The 19,730-nt window shown below is 40.8% G+C and overlaps 3 protein-coding genes across 4 annotated transcripts in view; 1 reads left to right on the top strand and 2 right to left on the bottom strand.

Moving 5' to 3' along the window:
• The window catches only part of LOC125883639 (gastrula zinc finger protein XlCGF57.1-like), a 49,129-nt gene extending 47,684 nt beyond the window's left edge, over positions 1-1,445 (bottom strand). Inside the window, exons 1-2 of the mRNA XM_049568084.1 lie at positions 1,181-1,445; positions 412-1,083 (exon numbers count right to left, since the gene is read on the bottom strand). Of these exons, the coding sequence (XP_049424041.1) occupies positions 412-1,083; positions 1,181-1,352 (844 nt within the window). The 5' untranslated portion in view covers positions 1,353-1,445. The remainder of the gene's footprint in view (positions 1-411; positions 1,084-1,180) is intronic.
• Positions 1,446-2,697: 1,252 nt separating this feature from the next.
• Positions 2,698-7,775, bottom strand: LOC125885680 (zinc finger protein 391-like). Of its 2 annotated transcripts, XM_049571376.1 has the most exons (3): positions 7,530-7,775; positions 6,917-7,432; positions 2,698-5,458 (listed from the first exon to the last, which is right to left on the bottom strand). In XM_049571376.1, exons 1-3 carry the CDS (start codon positions 7,699-7,701, stop codon positions 5,451-5,453), a joined length of 696 nt encoding a protein of 231 aa, XP_049427333.1. In that variant the 5' UTR covers positions 7,702-7,775; the 3' UTR covers positions 2,698-5,450. The 2 variants fall into 2 exon arrangements, with proteins under 2 accessions (XP_049427333.1, XP_049427332.1); XM_049571375.1 differs by having other exon boundaries at positions 2,702-7,432.
• Positions 7,776-8,270: 495 nt separating this feature from the next.
• On the top strand, positions 8,271-19,502 carry LOC125885676 (RNA exonuclease 5-like). The gene is made up of 19 exons (XM_049571369.1): positions 8,271-8,351; positions 9,481-9,744; positions 9,922-10,048; positions 10,137-10,257; positions 10,652-10,759; positions 11,084-11,172; positions 11,826-11,941; positions 12,610-12,748; positions 13,319-13,413; positions 13,500-13,602; positions 13,694-13,782; positions 14,278-14,386; positions 15,650-15,748; positions 15,837-15,974; positions 16,190-16,282; positions 16,400-16,766; positions 16,844-17,043; positions 18,854-18,963; positions 19,039-19,502. The coding sequence occupies exons 2-19, from the start codon at positions 9,494-9,496 to the stop codon at positions 19,091-19,093; spliced, it is 2,409 nt and encodes an 802-aa protein (XP_049427326.1). The 5' UTR covers positions 8,271-8,351; positions 9,481-9,493; the 3' UTR covers positions 19,094-19,502.
• The last annotated feature ends 228 nt before the right edge of the window (positions 19,503-19,730 follow it).

The raw sequence follows: 19,730 nt of genomic DNA, 5'->3' as shown, positions 1-19,730 counted from the left end.
TTCTCATGTGGGCTGTCAAGTTACTGGCAGATCTGAAGTGTCTCCCACATGTTTTGCAAGTATACGGCTTCTCCCCTGAATGAGTCCTCATGTGGTCTAACAAGACACTATTACGTCCGAAAGCTTTCCCACATACGTCACAAGTATGTGGCTTCTCACCTGTGTGAGTCCTCATGTGGACTAACAAGTCACCATTACGTCCAAAAGCTCTCCCACATACATTACAAGTATACGGCTTCTCACCTGTGTGAGTCTTCATGTGGACTGACAAGTGACCATTATATCTGAACGCTCTCCTACATACGTTACAAGTATACGGCTTCTCACCTGTGTGAGTCCTCATGTGGACTAACAAGACACCATTACGTCCGAAAGCTTTACCACATACTTTACAAGTGTACGGCTTCTCACCTGTGTGAGTCCTCATGTGGACTAACAAGACACTATTATGTCTGAAAGCTCTCCCACATACTTTACAAGTATGTGGCTTCTCACCTGTGTGGCTTTTCAGGTGTCTATGCAATTTTGACTTGCACTCAAAAATTTTCCCACATACGTCACATTCTAAAGGCTTTTTACCTGTATTTAAGTTGATCACAGCAGAGGTGTGTGGACTCTTACTGTTAATTTCACTTTCATGATGTCTTTTCTCTGCTTCAAGCTCTGTGTTTCTAGTTGATCCTGAGTCTCCATGCAGGTATTCTTCCTCATCTTGGCTCTCAGCTACATGAGAGTTGTGAGAGAGCAGCTGGTGGTCACTGCTTGGTATCACAGAGCTTATAACTGGTATGATGACGACAGACTCTTTGTCTGCTGCACTTTGAGTGTCGTCATGAATGAAGTCCAGAGTCTGATCTTCACTGTGCTCACTTTGCTCATCAGCAGGAGTCAACATAAAGCCATCAGTCTCCTGCTTCAGTACAAGCTGCTCTCCCTCCTGACTGCTGCACACTTCCTCCTCTTCCTCTTTAATGTGTGGAGACTCTGGGTGCTCTTGGTCCACACTGGACTTCCTCTCCTCAATACAGAGCTGCTGCTCAGGGACAACCTCCTCCTCCTTACACACATGTTGCTGTGGGAGCTCTGGAGGGACACACAACAACACCAACAGCATACTAATGTGATGCTACAGCAAATATACAGACATGGCAGTAAATTAGTTAAATCAGGTTTCACCCACCTGTCCTGTGTAACTTTAGTTCAGGCTTCAACACGATATCCAACAGTCTGCGCTGACGATCGATCTCTTCCTCGTACTTGACGATGGTTCTTTGAAAAACTCCCAATATTTCTTCAGCAGCAGCAGTTAGTCGCTCGTTGACAAACTCTCTCAAAGACTCAGCTGAACACATTATTGTCTAATGTAGGCTACAGTAAATGTGGCTCGAGGTTTAACTCATAGAGTAACCTCCCGAAGTTAACGCGACTGGCGCCTTTGTTTTGTTTACTTCCGCCGGATGTTACACTAATAAGTTCCGACGGTGAAATACATGAGGTTTTCATTTGTTCTGCTTCCAATGGTTGGCAATTATAATTTCTAATATCAGTGCCCGGGCTGTAACAAGTAGTCTCAGTATCATTGGTGGCTCATAAAAAGGCAGCAATAACTACACAGGTGTCTTTTTTTTTGGTGTTTAAAGGTCCCATATAATGCTTATTCATACTTGTATTTGGGGTTTCTACTAGAACCTGTTTTCACACTTTAATTAAATAACATATATTATTTTCCTCATACTGTCAACCTGAATGTACTCGTATTCACCCTAAGTCTGAAACGCTCAGTTTGACCACCCGTCTCTTGAAGCTCTTCTCCTGAAAAAGCCCAGTCTGCTTTGATTGGTCAGTTTTATCAGGTCTTGATGGCATTTTAATAAAATGTACTTCTTCAGTCTCCTCATGATGAGACATTGTCCTTCATTCATTTCGTGAACGCATCTCCACAGAAGTTTCAGCTGTGTTTATTAAGCTTCAGGTGTGATTTGAGTAAAAACCATTTTAACCACACTCTGCAAAGATGTGACTCCTTACTTCCAGAGTTCTTGTGTGTTTTGACCATGAACCAGAACTGACATGTCTCCTACTTGTTTTTAAAACACAAGGCCACTTGACTGTGTGAGATCTTATATGCCTTTTTACTTGAGACACATCAAAGTTTCTTTTCCTGCAGGTCTTGGTGAGTTATGACTTCTCACCTGTGTGGATTCTCATGTGGGTCGTCAGGCTACTTTTACATCTCAAAGCGTTCTCACATGTTGTGCAAGTAAATGGCTTCTCACCTGTGTGGATTGTGTGTGATGTTTGAAATGTTACTCTGATCGTCAGTGGGACAAAAAAAAATCCCTTGCTGACAAAGTTATCGTTTTTTTTTTTTTTAACTTTACTAAAATCATTAAAGGGTTCATTTTCTAAAGTCAGCTGCTGTAGTGTACCTCCTCTAAATGTGCTCCGGCCAAACTGAGCTCTGGCCGTGGCTTCTGCATGCATCGACACCTGCAGTAACGTTGCATTTTTCCTCATTCAGTCTACAGGCACAGATCACAGATGTAACAGGCACAAGCTAAAACCAGTTTTTCCCACATTCTGGTGTCACTGTTGACAAGTTGCTCATATGCACCAAAGAACACGGTGTCTGCAGATATAACCAAGGTAAATTTCAGACTTTTTAAGACATTTTTAATCCCACCTTATATGGAATTTAAAACCATCTCATGGCTGTCATACATGCAATTTATTATTGCAATATTCAGAGAAATACAGCGAGGGAAAAAAAAGTTTTTCTTCGGTCTGTATAATGATTGTAAACTGTCATTGGGTCTGTCAGGCTGGAGACATTTTCACAGTAATGTGACCAAAGATATCTCAGACCCATTGAATCTGAATTTAAGGTGTATTTCTTGACCTGAAAAAAGCTTTTGACACTGTTGATCACAACTTATTATTAAAAAAGGTATTTAAATATGGAATTAGAGGGGTTGCTTTAACATGGGTAAGTAGTTACCTGAAAAATAGAAGTCAATATGTTCATATTTATAACATCAACTCTAATCTGAAGGATGTCACATGTGGGGTTCCACAGGGATCTGTTCTGGAACCATTGCGATTTATATTATACATTATTGAAATATGTGTAATCTCCAAAATAATGAAAACACTATTATTTGCAGATGACACCAACTTATTGTGCTGTGGCAACAACTTGGAACAACTTCTGGATGATGCGGAAAATTATTTAAAAAAAACTAAAGAGTTGGTTTGACTACAATAAACTAACACTGAACTTTCTTTTTCTAATAAAATTTCTTGGAGGAATAACTGATAATAAACTATGTTGGAAACCACACATTAATTATATTAAAAACAAAATATCAAAATCAGTTGCAATCCTTTACAAAGTTAAAGATCTCGTGTGTCAAAAGTCATTATACCTTCTGTACTGCTCATTTATACTTCCATACATAACTTACTGTGTGGAGGAACACATACAGTGCCAACACCAAACCAATATTTCCACTACAAAAAAGAGCGATAAGAATAGTGAACAAGACCACCTACAGTGAATCATCAAACCCACTCTTTATCAAACTAAAAACAGTCAAATTTAAGTATTCAGTCGACCTCAAAACTGCACAGATTATGTATAAAGATAAAAATCAGTCATTGCCACAAAATATTCAGAATTTGTTCCAAGCAAGAGACAAACACCACAACTTGAGAGGATTGGACATGTTCAATAAACCCTTGACAAGAACCAATTCCAAATATCACAGCATCACAGTCAAAGGAGTCAAAATATGGAATGAATGTACAGATGAAATGAAAAACAGAAACACTTTAAATAAATTTAAAAGATTGTTCAAAAACAGTAGATTGTATTAATATGAAGCACAGCTGGCATAGGAAGTATCTTCCTTCCATGGGTATCCAATCCACACCACAACTAGGTTTTCTCATATCACTTACATATAGTCAGAACCAGAAGTATTCCAGCTCGCATTTGTGATTGTATTTCTTTAATTATGTATGTATGCATGCTAATATGCATCTGTTGGGAACATAAATTTGGGCTTCACACGGAGGCACCAAATATGTAGGGATTTAATTGGCTATCGGAAATAATTAATAATTATTGCCAATAATTAATAATCATGTCAAATAATGTGACTTAATTAACATTAAATCACCTCGTGGGGCACCATTCCCGTAAAGGGAAAAATGATAGCCAGTTAAAGATATCAGTCTCAGAAAATAGGTTAAACTATTAATTTGGAGTTTGATTAATAATTAAATTAATGACAACAACCAAAATTAACGGTAATGCCTGAAGGATTTCGGAGTTCTTGATGCAGCAGAGGTTGACTATTCATTCACTCTTGTGCAACATTAAACAGACAGCAGGTATGATTCCAAAGAATTATATTTATTCACAAACTAGCAAAGCAAACCAAAACACACAAATTCTAACTAACTATATACAAGCTTGGTGTGTAAATGTGTGTGTGTGTGCGCAAGAGAGAAAAGAGAAAGACAAAGGCGGGTGTGGTGATCAAGGAGCTGTTTGGCCTACAAAACAAAATGGCTGACAACAGGGAACTACAAGATGGCCGAATCAAAGCTGCCTTCAGGTTGGGGGAGGTGTCTGTCTGACCAAGACAAAGGAAAAGAAGCGGGAACTCTGAGAAGCCTGTTTGGGTGCAGCTCTGTTGAAAGCCTATTTGTTAATGAGTCTATGTGAATGTGATATGGGTTGCAAACAGTCTGGATTAGTGCAGAGATTGTTTAGTTGTGTGCAAGAATCTGCTTGTTAATAGTATTAGCAAACTAAACACTTAGCTTTGGCGAAGCCAACTAATCAATGACCTAACTGCAAACAATCACAACAATAACTCAGTAAACAGCATCAAATCACGTTCCACAAGTTGAACAGTCTTGCTTAGCCTGTAAAGCTGTGATAAGCTATACCCAGTTGTTGTGTTACCAGTCCTTGAGTTGATGGAAGAAAGAGTCACTTGGTGGTGTGCTGCTTTGTTAGCCAGCAGAAGAAGGCTGGGAAGATGGTTCCAGGTGCAGTCTTTGTTGTGTTCTTTGTTCCAAAGGTGAAACTCAGAGGAAGCTGGACGTTCAGGGTTTAGCAGAGTTAGACACTGGGTGCTAACTCACCTGGTTCTCTTCGTTGCTGGAAAGCTAGTTGCAAACCTTGTGTTTGCAAGAGAGTCTATGATCAATTGCCCTCCCTTTAGTGGTTTGGGGTATGGTCTGGGCCTCTGCTGTTCCAGGCTCCAGCTGCTCAGCAGCTCGAGCAAGAGAGAGAGAGATCTGTTGGGAGGGAGCAGATCTTTGCAGGCCTGTGACATCAGAGTCACATGTTACTGTAAAAGTCTTGTCCAATCAAGTTGTGAGACTTGTGTCTCATTGAGCTGTGAGGTGAGACGTCCTGTGGAGATGGGTGTCACCTAGCTCTCTTTGTTTGAAGACAAAGAGCATGCAGAGGAAAAAGCCTTTAAATGTCCAGTGATGATTTTACCAAATGATAAATCATCTGTGGTCCTGTGAATCCCAACACATCTCTGAATCTATATTTAATTGTAGCAACATTACTTGAAATAAGGGGTAGGTCAAGATAAGTGCATAACTTCTACCTACTCCTTTTCGAAGGCTAAATATTTACCTCTGTTACTATGATTGTATTTTTTATTTTATTTTGTATGACTGATTACCTTATTGATCACGTACATTTTGTTCTATTTTATTTATGTTCGAAATAAAGATTCTAAAAAAAAGAAAAAGAAAAAAAAGATGGTAAACAAACATTGTCACACATCGACACATATTAAAGCTACATTAATACGCCAGCTGCAGAAAAGGAATTTGCCATTATGTTACATTATATGGAGGGTTATCCACTGAAGATGATTCTAATAATTTCATTATACACAAACAAGTTCTGTGACTTATGATTTTGACTAATTCCATGACTTTTCCAGGTTTTCCATGACTCCTGCAAGTATAAAATTCAAACTTGAAAGCAGTCTCCTCCTTTTGTTCTTTATCTCACTAATTTAACTTTTCCAGACCTGCAATTTCAATTAAAATTCAGGATTTGGACTTCACTCCCTACTTTTCTTAGCATGCTTTATGGAAGAGGCCTCTGAAAGCTCTGCCCCATGTTTTGCATGTAAACCGTCTCTCTTCTGTGTATGTGTGACTTCAACTGGAACCTCTGTGCTCAAGTGATGCACCATTACACTTGTGTGCGTTCTCATGTGGGCTGTCAAGTGACTGGCAGTTCTGAAGTGTCTCCCACATGTTTTGCAAGGATACGGCTTCTCCCCTGAATGAGTCCTCATGTGGATTAACAAGACACTATTACGTCCGAAAGCTCTCCCACATACGTTACAAGTATGTGGCTTCTCACCTGTGTGAGTCCTCATGTGGACTAACAAGTCACCACTACGTCCGAAAGCTTTCCCACATACGTTACAACTATGTGGCTTCTCACCTGTGTGAGTCCTCATGTGGACTAAAAAGTGACCATTATAGCTGAAAGCTCTCCCACATACGTTACAAGTATACGGCTTCTCACCTGTGTGAGTCCTCATGTGGACTAACAAGACACCATCACGTCTGAAAGCTTTCCCACATACGTTACAAGTATACGGCTTCTCATCTGTGTGAGTCCTCATGTGGACTAACAAGACACTATTATGTCCGAAAGCTTTCCCACATACGTTACAAGTATATGGCTTCTCACCTGTGTGAGTCCTCATGTGGACTAACAAGACATATTTACGTCCGAAAGCTTTCCCACATACGTTACAAGTATGTGGCTTCTCACCTGTGTGGCTTTTCAGGTGTCTCTGCAATTTTGACTTGCACTCAAAAACTTCCCCACATACGTCACATTCTAAAGGCTTTTTACCTGTATTTAAGTTGATCACAGCAGAGGTGTGTGGACTCTTACTGTTAATTTCACTTTCATGATGTCTTTTCTCTGCTTCAAACTCTGTGTTTCTAGTTGATCCTGAGTCTCCATGCAGGTATTCTTCCTCATCTTGGCTCTCAGCTACATGAGAGTTGTGAAAGAGCAGCTGGTGGTCACTGCTTGCTTGTGATATCACAGAGCTTATAACTGGTATGATGACGACAGACTCTTTGTCTGCTGCACTTTGAGTGTCGTCATGAATGAAGTCCAGAGTCTGATCTTCACTGTGCTCACTTTGCTCATCAGCAGGAGTCAACATAAAGCCATCAGTCTCCTGCTTCAGTACAAGCTGCTCTCCCTCCTGACTGCTGCACACTTCTTCCTCTTCCTCTTCCTCTTTAATGTGTGGAGGCTCTGGGTGCTCTTGGTCCACACTGGACTTCCTCTCCTCAATACAGAGCTGCTGCTCAGGGACAACCTCCTCCTCCTTACACACATGTTGCTGTGGGAGCTCTGGAGGGACACACAACAACACCAACAGCATACTAATGTGATGCTACAGCAAATATACAGACATGGCAGTAAATTAGTTAAATCAGGTTTCACCCACCTGTCCTGTGTAACTTTATTTCAGGCTTCAACACGATATCCAACAGTCTGCGCTGACGATCGATCTCTTCCTCGTACTTGACGATGGTTCTTTGAAAAACTCCCAATATTTCTTCAGCAGCAGCAGTTAGTCGCTCGTTGACAAACTCTCTCAAAGACTCAGTTGAAGACATTGTTGTCTAATGTAGGCTACAGTAAATGTGGCTCGAGGTTTAACTCATAGAGTAACGCCTTTGTTGCGTTTACTTCCGCCGGATGTTACACTCTTAAGTTCCGACGGTGAAATACATGAGGTTATCACGAGTTCCGCTTCCAACGGTTGGCAACTATAATTTCTTATATCAGTGTCCGGACTGGAACAAATAGTCTCAGTATCATCGGTGGCTCATACAAAGACAGCAATAACTACACAGATGTCTTTTTTTTTGTTGGTGTTTAAAGGTCGTAGTAATAGTAGTAATCTAGTATCTTGGTTATACAACGAACCTCATTTCCGGTTTTACCATTTTTTCATCAAAACAAAAGCATGAATTCCCTCAGTCCATATAAAGCAACGCGAATAAAACATTTATAAGCCTATATAGTGTCATTATGACCAAATTGATCAAAATCTACGCAATTTCAGCTATGTTTATTGACGGAAAGCCATTACCACAGTCAATACATGCGTTTATTTTTTTAGTTACAAACCGGAAATAGCGCTTGTAGTTTTTGTTACTTTATAGCACTACTGTAACGTGCAGCAGTTCCTGTGAAACGTGTTTTTAGCCTCTACAGGGCCAGAATAACATGCATGTGGAAGCCGCAGGACAAATAACATCTGGTATGTAATCATGTTTTTCTTGTAACTGTTCTCAAGCGTGGACCCATCCTGTACATACTCTCAATTTATAATGTTATAGCTGTAACTTATTCTTAAAAATATATTAGCTAGCTAGAAAGAGTGTAGTGTTTCCTGTGTAACTTACTCTTAACTCACTCTTTAGTTTAAATGAGTTTAGTTCACTGTTTCAGTGTGGAATGTGCCACACTAGAATCAGTTCACTTAGCCTACACCTGCAAACAAAATGCTTAAACTTACTGTATTTTATTTACTAGACAGTTTCAGCACTAATAAAACAAACACCTTATGATACAGTCACTACTAGATATGCTTTTAATGCACATGTCCTCCTAATAATGGGATAAAGTACCATAGAATTTAAGCCACAATTTATCCTATTAATCACTGTGTTGCTTTACAGCTTAAGTAATCTAAATAACCAAATCACCAGCATGTTATTCTACATATTCTGATAAATAAATACATAAAATAAAACTAGGTTTTACCTGGTGAAGGATGAAGTTGCTCCAGAATATCAGTCAGTCAAGTAGTTGCTGATTGGACTGAGTAATTTTTGATATTTTTCAATAGTTATGCCAATATAATAGGCTACCTATACTAAAACATAACTTGTTTCAGTGCCGCACATTGAGGAATATATTTCTATATTATTTTTTACATAAACCCTGCTCTGTTTTTTGTCTCAGACGTCTATGATGGAATTTACAAGCAGAATTACTTTGAAGCTTCTTTTCTTCATCTCCTTCTCAGTGTTTATTGTTTTATTGTGTTAAGTTTTTATGTTTTCTTAATACAAAGCAGCTGCTGTCTAAAATACAGTTTAAGATTATAATTTTAATAAGGAAATACCTGATCAAAGAATAAGTTAACAGCACTTACAGCATAATTGGCAGTTTTGATATTTGAAGTTACAGACACATTTTAGTCAATTTCTAAAAAGTACTGAGCTTTAATTCAAAGACTAGTCGGCCAAACACAGGACTTCCTGTTCTACCTTCATTAAATTAAATCTTAGACGTACATAAAGTCCTGCTTAAATGATAGAGTTTGACATTTGACAGTTAGGAGACAAAGTCATTTCAAATGTCTTTTTAAAAAAATCTCCCAGCTTAAGCTTAAACATGGAGCCTTCAGCAGCAGCAGGATGCAACGGAAAGAAAAGAAAGAACACCGCCCCCACAGCACACGAGGAAGCCAAGAGATTAAAAATTGGTCAGGAAAGTGAGGAGACGCCGGAGTATGGACATTCCTCCCGCTCACCGCAGATCTCTGTGCTGCTCGACCGCCTTCAACAACCAATTACACTGAATGAGCTGACAGAGCTGCTGCATTATGCCGCTCTGGGGAAAACAGGTGGCATTAAACAGCCCAGGTAATGACTGTGGCAGTAAGGTGTAATCTACTTCATCAGTTCTATCCAAATAACTCTCTGTAATGCACTTTTACTGTGTCCCTGTGCTCCGGCAATAATCTAAATGATCCTTTTAAAGTCTACACCACTTAAACTCTCAAAGTCTTCTCATCTTCTTCCCCCCTGTGTCTCCTGTAGTTGGTGTTGCCTCCACCATCAGAGGAAGATTAAAGCTGTGAATGTGGTGATCGTGGAGGGCCTGACCCAGAGTCACTTTTACAAGCACTACCTCAGCTTGCAACACCTCAGGACCAACTACACCACTGTAAGAACAAGAAAAAATGTATACATATATGGATGGTGTCAGTGTTTTGGGTTAACACTGATCCTTGTTGTTTATCTGACTGGATTAGAGGGTGACTTTTACTCCATCACCAACCGGCCTGGTGTCAGGAATCTTCAGCAGTGAAGTTCCTAAATCGGATGGTACATCTTTTTCTCAAAGACAGAGTGAGAGCAGTAAATTGGACAAAGGTGAGAGTCATGTGTGGATGTGTTTTGAGTGTCGACTTTGGTTGTCAAAGCATGATGATGTAGCCCACACAACTTTACTGTTTCCCAGTTTTTTTTAAAGGCTGCTAAAGAGTTAAATGTTTCAATATTTCCTGGACTTTTTAATTTGTTGTGTGTTACGTAATGAACAATGGTTGTTTCATATCCTCACCTTAATCGACTGTTAGTCAAAATAATCTTATTGTGTGTAGTTAACGATCCTCTGAATGCTCTAATTTTCATCCCTAGAATATTGTCACGTTATAATATTGTGGCATGAAGTCAAAACATTACACCACTCAGCAGTAGTTTTGTTTTCTCCCAGAGTTTCTACTCTTATTGTTTATTGTGTGTGTGTTATTGTGCAATGCTGCAGCACTGTGGTGTCACCCAGTAATCACCAAGTTTGGGACACAGAAGAGAGGACTGACTGCATATGTTCTCACTGAGGAGGAGATGATCAAGAGACACTACCCACTCAAGGGTGACTCTTTTTTTTATTACATCTGCAGTAAGCAGGATAAATGAAGTATTTCCTTGCTGGATGCTTTCATGTTTTTTTTTTTGTTTGTTTGTTTTTCTTACTGCCGACTGTATCTTAGAAATCATGAAGCTGTGTTTTCCCTGTCCTCACTAAAATGTGCACCTAGATTTTCCTACTATAGATACACTTTTTTAATCAAAAGCTCAATTTTTTGGGGGTCAAAACATGTGCTGGGTTAGTGTGGATGTGGTCTCACTCTTTCTTGGTTGCTTTCTGTGTCTCCATCTCTGTGATCTCACTTCTTTTTTGTTTCTGTTTGCACAGGAATGCCAGGCTTTGAGGAGTTTGTGTGCACAGACAGTGTTGACAGTGTGACTGACAGCAGCCCTCTGTATGGGCTTGACTGTGAAATGGTGAGATGTTATATTCTTCATTCCCATTTTTCATTGCAGAATCCAGTTATGTATTTTCAAACAATCAATACAGCAGTATGTGCTGTGACAAATCCATGTGTCATACATAATGCAGTGTTGCACAGTGCAGTGTTCTTGATACGCCAGTTTTACAGTTCCATTTTAAGTGATATGTTATGAGTACACCGGCTATACCATTGCATCAAGTTTAAAAAACAAAAAGTTTCCCTTTGAAGAAGTCTGCGTAAACGATCCCCACCTCTAATGGGCACCTGTATTGATTCTCAACCTTCTATCCTCATTAAAGAATCATTACTCTTGTGTACCTCTTTAAAGTGTTTGGCCATGGAGTGGTCTTCCTAATCGCATATTTATGTTCTGACAGTCTATCTTTTTGTGCATCCTACATAAAAACAGTTGCATGGGCATGTTAGACCAAACCATGTCTAAACTGTCAAACAACCTGTTTTTTATGTCCTCTCCTCTAGCGCAGACTCCATTTATTCAGTATTTCTCAGCCTCTTATAATGGTGATATTATTTCTTTTGTGGGTTTTGTGAGAAAGATGTTTAAAAGAAGTTTGTGTCTTGACTTATTTGAAGGTTTCTATCCCTGTTCCAGCTGTTAACCAGTGTGTCCATGTTGTGTTTCAGTGTCTAACAGAAAAGGGAAATGAGTTGGCTCGTGTCTCTGTGGTGGACAGTGATGGAAACTGTGTGCTGGATGAGCTGGTGAAACCTCAAAACCGAATCCTCAACTACCTCACCAGGTACACACACATACGCACACACACTCACAGACATACACTTATGTATTAAAGCAAGCACATTTTCAAGTAGTGTTTCTATTTTACACCTGTTAAACACCAACGCAGCATTGTAGCAACCACAAAACTCACAGACCAAGTCATTAATTTTTTATTTTTTGTAACCGCTTATCCTGTTGGGGGTTGCGGGGGGCTGGAGCCTATCCCAGCTGACATTGGGGGAGAGGCGGGGTACACCCTGGACAGGTCACCAGACTATCACAGGGCTGACACATAGAGACAGACAACTGTTCACACTCACATTCACACCTACGGACAATTTAGAGTCACCAGTTAACCTGCATGTCTTTGGACTGTGGGAGGAAGCTGGAGTACCCCGAGAAAACCCACACTGACACAGGGAGAACATGTATCAGTACTCATGGGAAGCTTCTTGTCCAGTCAATCAATCAATCAATCAATCAATCAATTTTATTTATAAAGCCCAATATCACAAATCACAATTTGCCTCACAGGGCTTTACAGCATACGACATCCCTCTGTCCTTAAGACCCTCACAGCGGATAAGGAAAAACTCCCCAAAAAAACCCCTTTCACAGTCACATCACTTCATCAGATTAACATGTTATAACACATTTTTGTTCCCCATGCTGCTGGGTCCCTTCTGTCAGGTTCTCTGGTATTACCGCAGCGATGTTGCGACCAGTCAAAACCACCCTGCGAGATGTCCAAGTAAAGCTCAGGACGTTGTTGCCGAGCGATGCAGTTTTGGTGGGGCATTCACTCAACAACGACCTCATGGCTCTGAAAGTGAGTTACTACTGACAGTTTGATTTCTGCTTGTAACAGTGTTATCATCAGGACAAGGTTGAGTCCTGAGTTAAAGATGTTACAGATTACTGAACAGATTTTTGTTGCAGAACTTTTCCTCTTTCCTCTCCCATTAATCATTTCATGATCTGGTGAAATGTATCTTGCCCTCCTTTGGAGAGGCTGGGCCCTTAGGCTGAAAACCACGGGACTGAAATACAATATTGTAATAAAGTGGTGTATAAAAGTAAATCTCTGGTGTATCAACTTAAAAAAAGCTTTGTACAGTAAGTTAGGAACTTTATTGTCCAGTATAAGGGAATGTTTTTGTACCTTTACCACACTCAAAAAATTAATAAACAGACATTGGGAGCACCAGGAACAAGATATCTGTAACATGTCAGTAACTCATATCAGTTGTTTAATAAAAAGGCAGAGAATTACATTGTCAAAAATGTCAGTATTTCAGGATTTTAAAATAGTGATTTTATTCCCTTCATGTCAGCAATCATTTTAAAGTAGTCACAAAAGTTTGAAGTTTCGCCCTGTATTGTGTTTGTGTCCCTGCAGCTGATCCACCAGCATGTAATCGACACGTCGCTGCTGTACAGGAGAGAGTTTGGGCAGAGGTTTAAGCTGAAGGTCCTGGCGGAGACAGTGCTGAAGTAAGCTGAGTCTGTCTGTGTCTCCCCGTCTCTCTGTCTCTCTCACCCAGCACAGCTTATAATTAAATTTTCCACTTGTGTCCCAGGAGGCAAATACAAACTGAAGAGAAGAGGGGTCATAATCCCATTGAGGATGCCGTGGCAGCCCTGGAACTGGCTGAGTACTTTATTAAAACAGGACCACGTCAGGTGACACATCGCTTCCTAACACACACACACACACACACTTACGCGCACACATACAATTTATATAACTTGTTCTGTGTGTGCCCGCCGTCAGGTTGTAGAACTTCATCTGGAGGAGCTGTGGGGATATACGATCGTGGAGGAGTCCACTGACTGTGCACCTGCACCCACACCAAGTCTCAGGTGCACTACATTACATAATCTGTACACCTCTTTCCACTCTTTACATTTGACTGTAGTTATTCAAACCATGTCCAGACTTAGTCAGATGAACTGTATCTTTGCTCTGGGTTTTTGCCTCCATGATGGGTCAGCAGTTTCCACGCCTCAGGATGGAACTTTTAAAAATGCTCCCCATGGTGGATCAATATGAAATACAGCCCTTTGCACTGGTGAAATATAGCTTTTGAAAATGTCTACTCAAATGTCTATGATTTAGTTGTCCCATGGAATCATTTCAGCTACAGCACAAGGGTGTATGAGGTTAAACACCATCATTGAATCTAAAATAATAGACTTGTGGGAGAAATACATCTTCTGTCACTACTTACAGCTTTAAAATCCGATCAATAAATCTATACAAGGATTCTGTTCTACATTCACAATGTGAAACTCATCTCATCACATGTTCTGCTGCAGTTATATCTGACATATTCTCTGTCTTTATTTCTCCTGCAGGTTTTCTGACATCCTGCAGACACTCGGCCGGTCAGTAGCCTTTATAGGAAAGCGTTCTGACATCACTCTGGATCCTTCCAATCAGCTGTGGCACAGCTCTGACAAAGAGGTGAGACGAGAAGTTTTCTGGAACCGTCTACTGCCTCCTGACCTTTAAATAACCTTGGTTTTCTACCCAAAATATGCATTGATCTGTTTTTTATTTGTGGTACATATAAAGCAAGTTGTCATGAATGGTTTGCTGGTCTCCATTCAGATGTGAATATCTTCAAGCATTTGGTTTTTGTGAATAATCTTTGCTGGAAATTCTGCCTAATTTGATTACAAACTATAAAGTGACAAAGAGATGAATAAAGTTGTTCTTTTTGTCCAAGAGATGACTTAAATTAAGTTCGGTCTGTCCGTAGCTTATCTTGCGTACTACTGGACCCATCAGCCTAACAATATTTTGTGCACAGTTGGTGACTGCGACATCAGCAGCGATTTGGGCATTGTGCCGGTCCGTTGTGGTAAAAAAAAAAAAAAAAGGAGCTGAGCCAGAAGGTAAAGCTCTCGATATAGCAGCCCCTCTGTGTTCCAACCCTCATCTGTGGTCATGAGCTTTGGTTGATGACCCAAAGAATGAGACCGTGGATAGAAGCGGCCAAAACAAGATTTGTCTGCAGGTTGACTGGGCTCAAGTTCAGAGATAGGGTCAGGAGATCAGACATCTAGAGGTAGCTCACGGTAGAGCCGCTGCTCCTTTGCTTCGAAAGGTGCCAGTTAGGGCGCTTCAGGCAAAGGCCAGATTTTTTGGGCCATGACAAAAGCAACATTTTGCCCTTCGTCATGGCTCAAAAACTGACATCCATAGAAAAGCTTGGTCCCATTTTGAACCCGGAGCATCTGCGGATTAATTCCATACCCGATATGTTATGATCCACTAAAATTAGACACGATGCGAGAAGTATAAATTCCCATTTTTGTTATCTTCGCCACCATATTGACTGTAAGAGAGCTGGAGGGACAGTTGGGTGAGATTCAACTCTTCTTTGTTTGGGAGGTGAGGAAAGGTTTTATTGGACGTTGTGTTTGAGGTTTGTCTCCATAAAGCCTGCCTACTCTGGTTATACCTTGATAATGTAACCTGTATATTGTGTCCTTTTACTTTACTGTCATGCATACATGCTGGACACAAAGCCTATCCTGCACTCCCTGTTCCCCAGACACACCTGTTATATACTATTGGTGAATATATGTAAATTGTAGCCCTTTTCCTCTTTTCCTCCACTCACTATAAGTCCTGCACCTTTCTTCTGTTTCCTTTACATCCTCCCTTTAACTCCCTCTTTTCCCTCTCTCTACCTCTTTTACTTTATCTCATCTCCTTCAGGTGCTGGCCTCTTTCAGGAGACAGACCAAGTGTCCGTTCCTCTCAGTGCTCCAGTTCTCTTCCCTCTCTGACCATTATCAGGAGCGCCAGCACCAGAGGGTGAGGCATTCATTCAGAACGTCTGATGAATTTCAAGTGTCTGAGTGTTGTTTTAACGTACTGCTTAATCTGTGTGTTTATCCTGCAGGTGTGTGCAAACCTTCGAGATATGTGTGTGGTGTTTGCTGGGCCCTTCCCTGCAGGATTCTCGGAGAGAGAAGTGAGGCGGCTGTTTTGTTGCTGTGGACCGGTTCAGAAAATCAAAATGTTGCAAACCACAGTCAGGGTATATCTCACCTACATGATCCTTAGTTTACAATTAATATACTGTGTTTGTATTTCTGTCACGGATGAACACATCATCCACTGAATACCTCTTAAGATGTGGTTATAATTACTGCTTCAGTGCATCTTAAAATAGAACTGTAAAAGCTGTTTTCCCTGCTCTTGGATGTGCTCTATTAATCTCACCTATATTTTCTGACAATGTTTGGTCTCCAGGTTCATGCAGAGGTAGAGTTTGAGCTGCTGGAGGGAGCTATGCTGGCTTTAAAAACTTTGAATGGACTTAATGTGCAGGGACAGTCCATCAAGGTAACACTCTTCCCTTTTGCTGTCACTTTTTCCTTTTACATTATTGTTAAAGTTATTTCAGAACCTTTGTAGTCAGCTGTATCTCCAACATGTGTCTTTTGTCTGTGCCTTTTTTAGGTCCAGAGACCTGTCTACGAGTCAACGCTAGACTTAGATCTGACTCTTGATGCTTTGATGGCTGACAGTCTCAATGCCAGTCACATCTATGCTGTGAAATTAAAATCCAGTATGGTTGAGGGCATACACACTCCTGTAAGGGTCAATGGACACACGTCAGAAGCCAAATCTTTGGACATTACACTGGTTAAATCGGCTAACAGGTTGCCCCCAGCAAAAGTAAACGGTCAACAGTTGCAGCCTGCAACCACCACAAAGTCTAAACTGTCTGAGGAGATGGTCAGAGAGACATTTGGTCACTTTGGTTCGGTGGAGAGAGTCGTCCTGCCTGCCAAACACGGAAAACATGCAAGACATGGATACATAAGTGAGTTAAAAGTTATTATCTCTTGCCTCATATGTCTGGAGTCCGAACAGTTTCTAACACGTGTCTGTGGTTGACAGAGTTTGAGAGCTCAGAGGGCAAACATGCAGCCCTCAGCTCCTCCAAGGATCTTCTTAAGGAAAACTACCTCATCTGTCCGTCCCTAACTCCACCCCACTTACCCTCGTGGGCTGCCATGACAACACCAATCACCATGGAAGATCCTGACATGGAAGCAGCAGAAGACGAGGAGAGGACCCACATGCACAACAGGTCTCAGGTAGGACTCCAGCTGGTTGTCACACATTCCTAGGGATGAGAATCAAGAACCAGCTCCAGATCTTAATTGTCTGTCCATTAGAATCATTTGCTGCTAAATCCTTTTATTGATGTCATAAGTCGTGAATTGCAAAACTGACGTCAAACTCATGTGTCCACCTGCTGGAAACTTGCAACATGAAGGAGTCATGGTGGAGAGAAGAAAACGGTTCCAAATTAATAAAGAATCGGACCAATACGCAGAATCCCTGATGGTACTGGTATCAATAAAATCTTACCAGTTCTCATTCCTGCACATTCCCAAAGTCACTGTTTTGAAAAAGGAGTCAGTGCCGGTGAAAATGGCTGCTGTCTGTGTTGTGTTCAGACAGTTTAATCTCTTCTGCCCCACTGGTGTTGAGACTCTGAAGAATAATCAGCTCTCCATTTTTCATCCATCTGGAAATGTTTTTTCAGCCACACGGGGGTACTGGTGTAGCTGTAGTTTTATATACTTACTTTTATACGGTTGCTTGAGCATCACAGTTACCTTTCAGCTGGCAGGCTCAGCTGATTCTCAGTAGATATTTTCTAGACAAAAATCTCAGAGAGCTGAGCTTTTAATATTTAGGCTGGCTTTGTGCGTCTAATTTTGGTCTGTCTCGCTTTCTTAAAGAAAACATTCAAATCTGAATGTTTACACACACAGAGAAAAGTGACAATGCTTTTGGGCTGGTTGGAATTCAAGCACAATGCAGAGAGTTGTGAAGTGCACATGAGGCAGAGTAATTGCTGCGTTTGTGATCTGATCTTTCAGACCCTTACCGTTTATGATTTAGATAGAGAGAAAGATAGAGAGGAAATAGAGGAAATTCTTTTCCCCAGCTGGTGGTGCATGCAAAAACACAATTAATACACGAGAGACAAAAACATGGGTTTGTATTAAACACAAGAAAGACTTAAAAGAGCTTGTGTAGCTGTGGGAATAGAGCTCTTGCTGATACGGGCCTTTCTACACATGGGATAGTCTATACCTACATCCAGAAGGACGGGGGATGAAGTACTGGTGGAGTGGATCATCTGGGTTGTGAGTGCTTTGCAGATCAGGAACGGGGTGACACAGTCAGATAGGTGATGGGTAGGAATACCTGAGTTTGCTAGCTCAATGAGTAGTTAGCTTTAGGAGTTCATTCTTGTTGGTGACTGTGAGCATATGGAAAAAACAGATGGCACAGAAGACGAAGATGGGGTTGTACCGACAAGGGGTTCAATTTACAGATGGCTGTAAGTCTTTGCTAACAACATTACTGTCCAGTGTAATGCCAAGGTATCCTAGAGACTCCACCACCTCCACCTTTTCCCCTCTGATGGTGAGACCAGAGCAGGCCAGTGTTTTGGGGGGCTAAAGGACAGTTCTTTAGTTTTTGGGATGTTAAGATGGAGAAAATTATTGTCACACCACAAGCTAAAATGGGATATGTATTTGTTCATAGGCCAAGAAGGAGTCACTGTTATTAAGTAGTGTAAGGATTGCTGTGTCATCTGCATATTTAAAGTAGAGGGTAGCGGTGGTGGACAGACTCCGACAGTTATTCGTGGATGGTGTGTAAAGAAATGGACTGTGTGCACACCCCTGTGGAGAGCCACTGTTGAGAGTAATGAAGTGTGACCGTGATTTTTCAACCTTTTCTGCTTGAGGTCTGTTGGAGAGGTGGTTATGGATCCAGTGAATAAGGGGTGATGGAACTTCTTAATTACGTGATGACGCTGAATTGTGTTAAAAGTATTTATTAAACAAATGTAATAAAGACTCCAATGTGTGATCTGTGTAGGACCAGGAAATGGATCTCATGATGGGGAAGCTGGACCGCCGCCTGCGGAAGCTCTTTAGATCCCTCCCAGAAGGCACCTTGTCTGTGGTTGTGCTGCGCGGACACACCAGGTGAGAACTCTTGCGGAGTTTGAGAAAAATCTGCTGCTTAATTAAATACTTACACACCCTTTTTCTCTTCCACAGTGCTCATGGCCAGCTTCCTGGTTTGTGCCTTATGGAGGTCAAGCAAGGGTCATGAGGAGAACAGAGACCCCGTCCTCTGTGGGAGTGAGCGCTGCGTAGTTTGACTATTTGACCGCAGTTCACAGGCAGTATTTTACATGACTGACAGCTGTGTGGGAGACTCCTCGGCTCTGATTGGACTCTGGATCAGACCGTTTCATGTAAAACTGTGTGGATGTTGAGTTTCAGCAAATTAAAAAAGATTTTTATAAAAGTTACCAACTGTAGCTTTAGTGATGGCTCCTTTTTTTAGTGTCCCAGTAAGCATGGTCTATACAAGGATGATGAAATGGAAGCAGCTAAATGGAATTCAGCCATCATGTTTTATTTTTTTAAATGGCTGTGGCATTTGCATGGAAGTATGACTGTACAGACGAATTTGGGTTGGTAGACTTAAATTTTTAGATCATTACAGTGTGTAAAATATTAAAGAACAATGCAAGTTTTTGATAGAAGTTTCTGTTCAGTAAGGTCAGTGTTGTCCCATTATTTCTAGCATAGTTGGAGAGAATACTAAAATATTTCACCTGAATACAAATAATACTTTTTAAATATCAAAATGTATCCAGAATCACTTTGAATACTTTAGTCAGTTCAATTTTCTTTCACCATTTCAACAGGACCTCAGTTGTATACTGTCCCAGGGCCCCTTT

The sequence above is a fragment of the Epinephelus fuscoguttatus genome, linkage group LG3, assembly GCF_011397635.1.
Source record: "Epinephelus fuscoguttatus linkage group LG3, E.fuscoguttatus.final_Chr_v1".
Lineage (NCBI taxonomy): Eukaryota > Metazoa > Chordata > Actinopteri > Perciformes > Serranidae > Epinephelus > Epinephelus fuscoguttatus.
The sequence above is the reverse complement of the archived record's forward strand: the minus strand, read 5'-3'. Positions and strand labels throughout refer to the sequence as shown.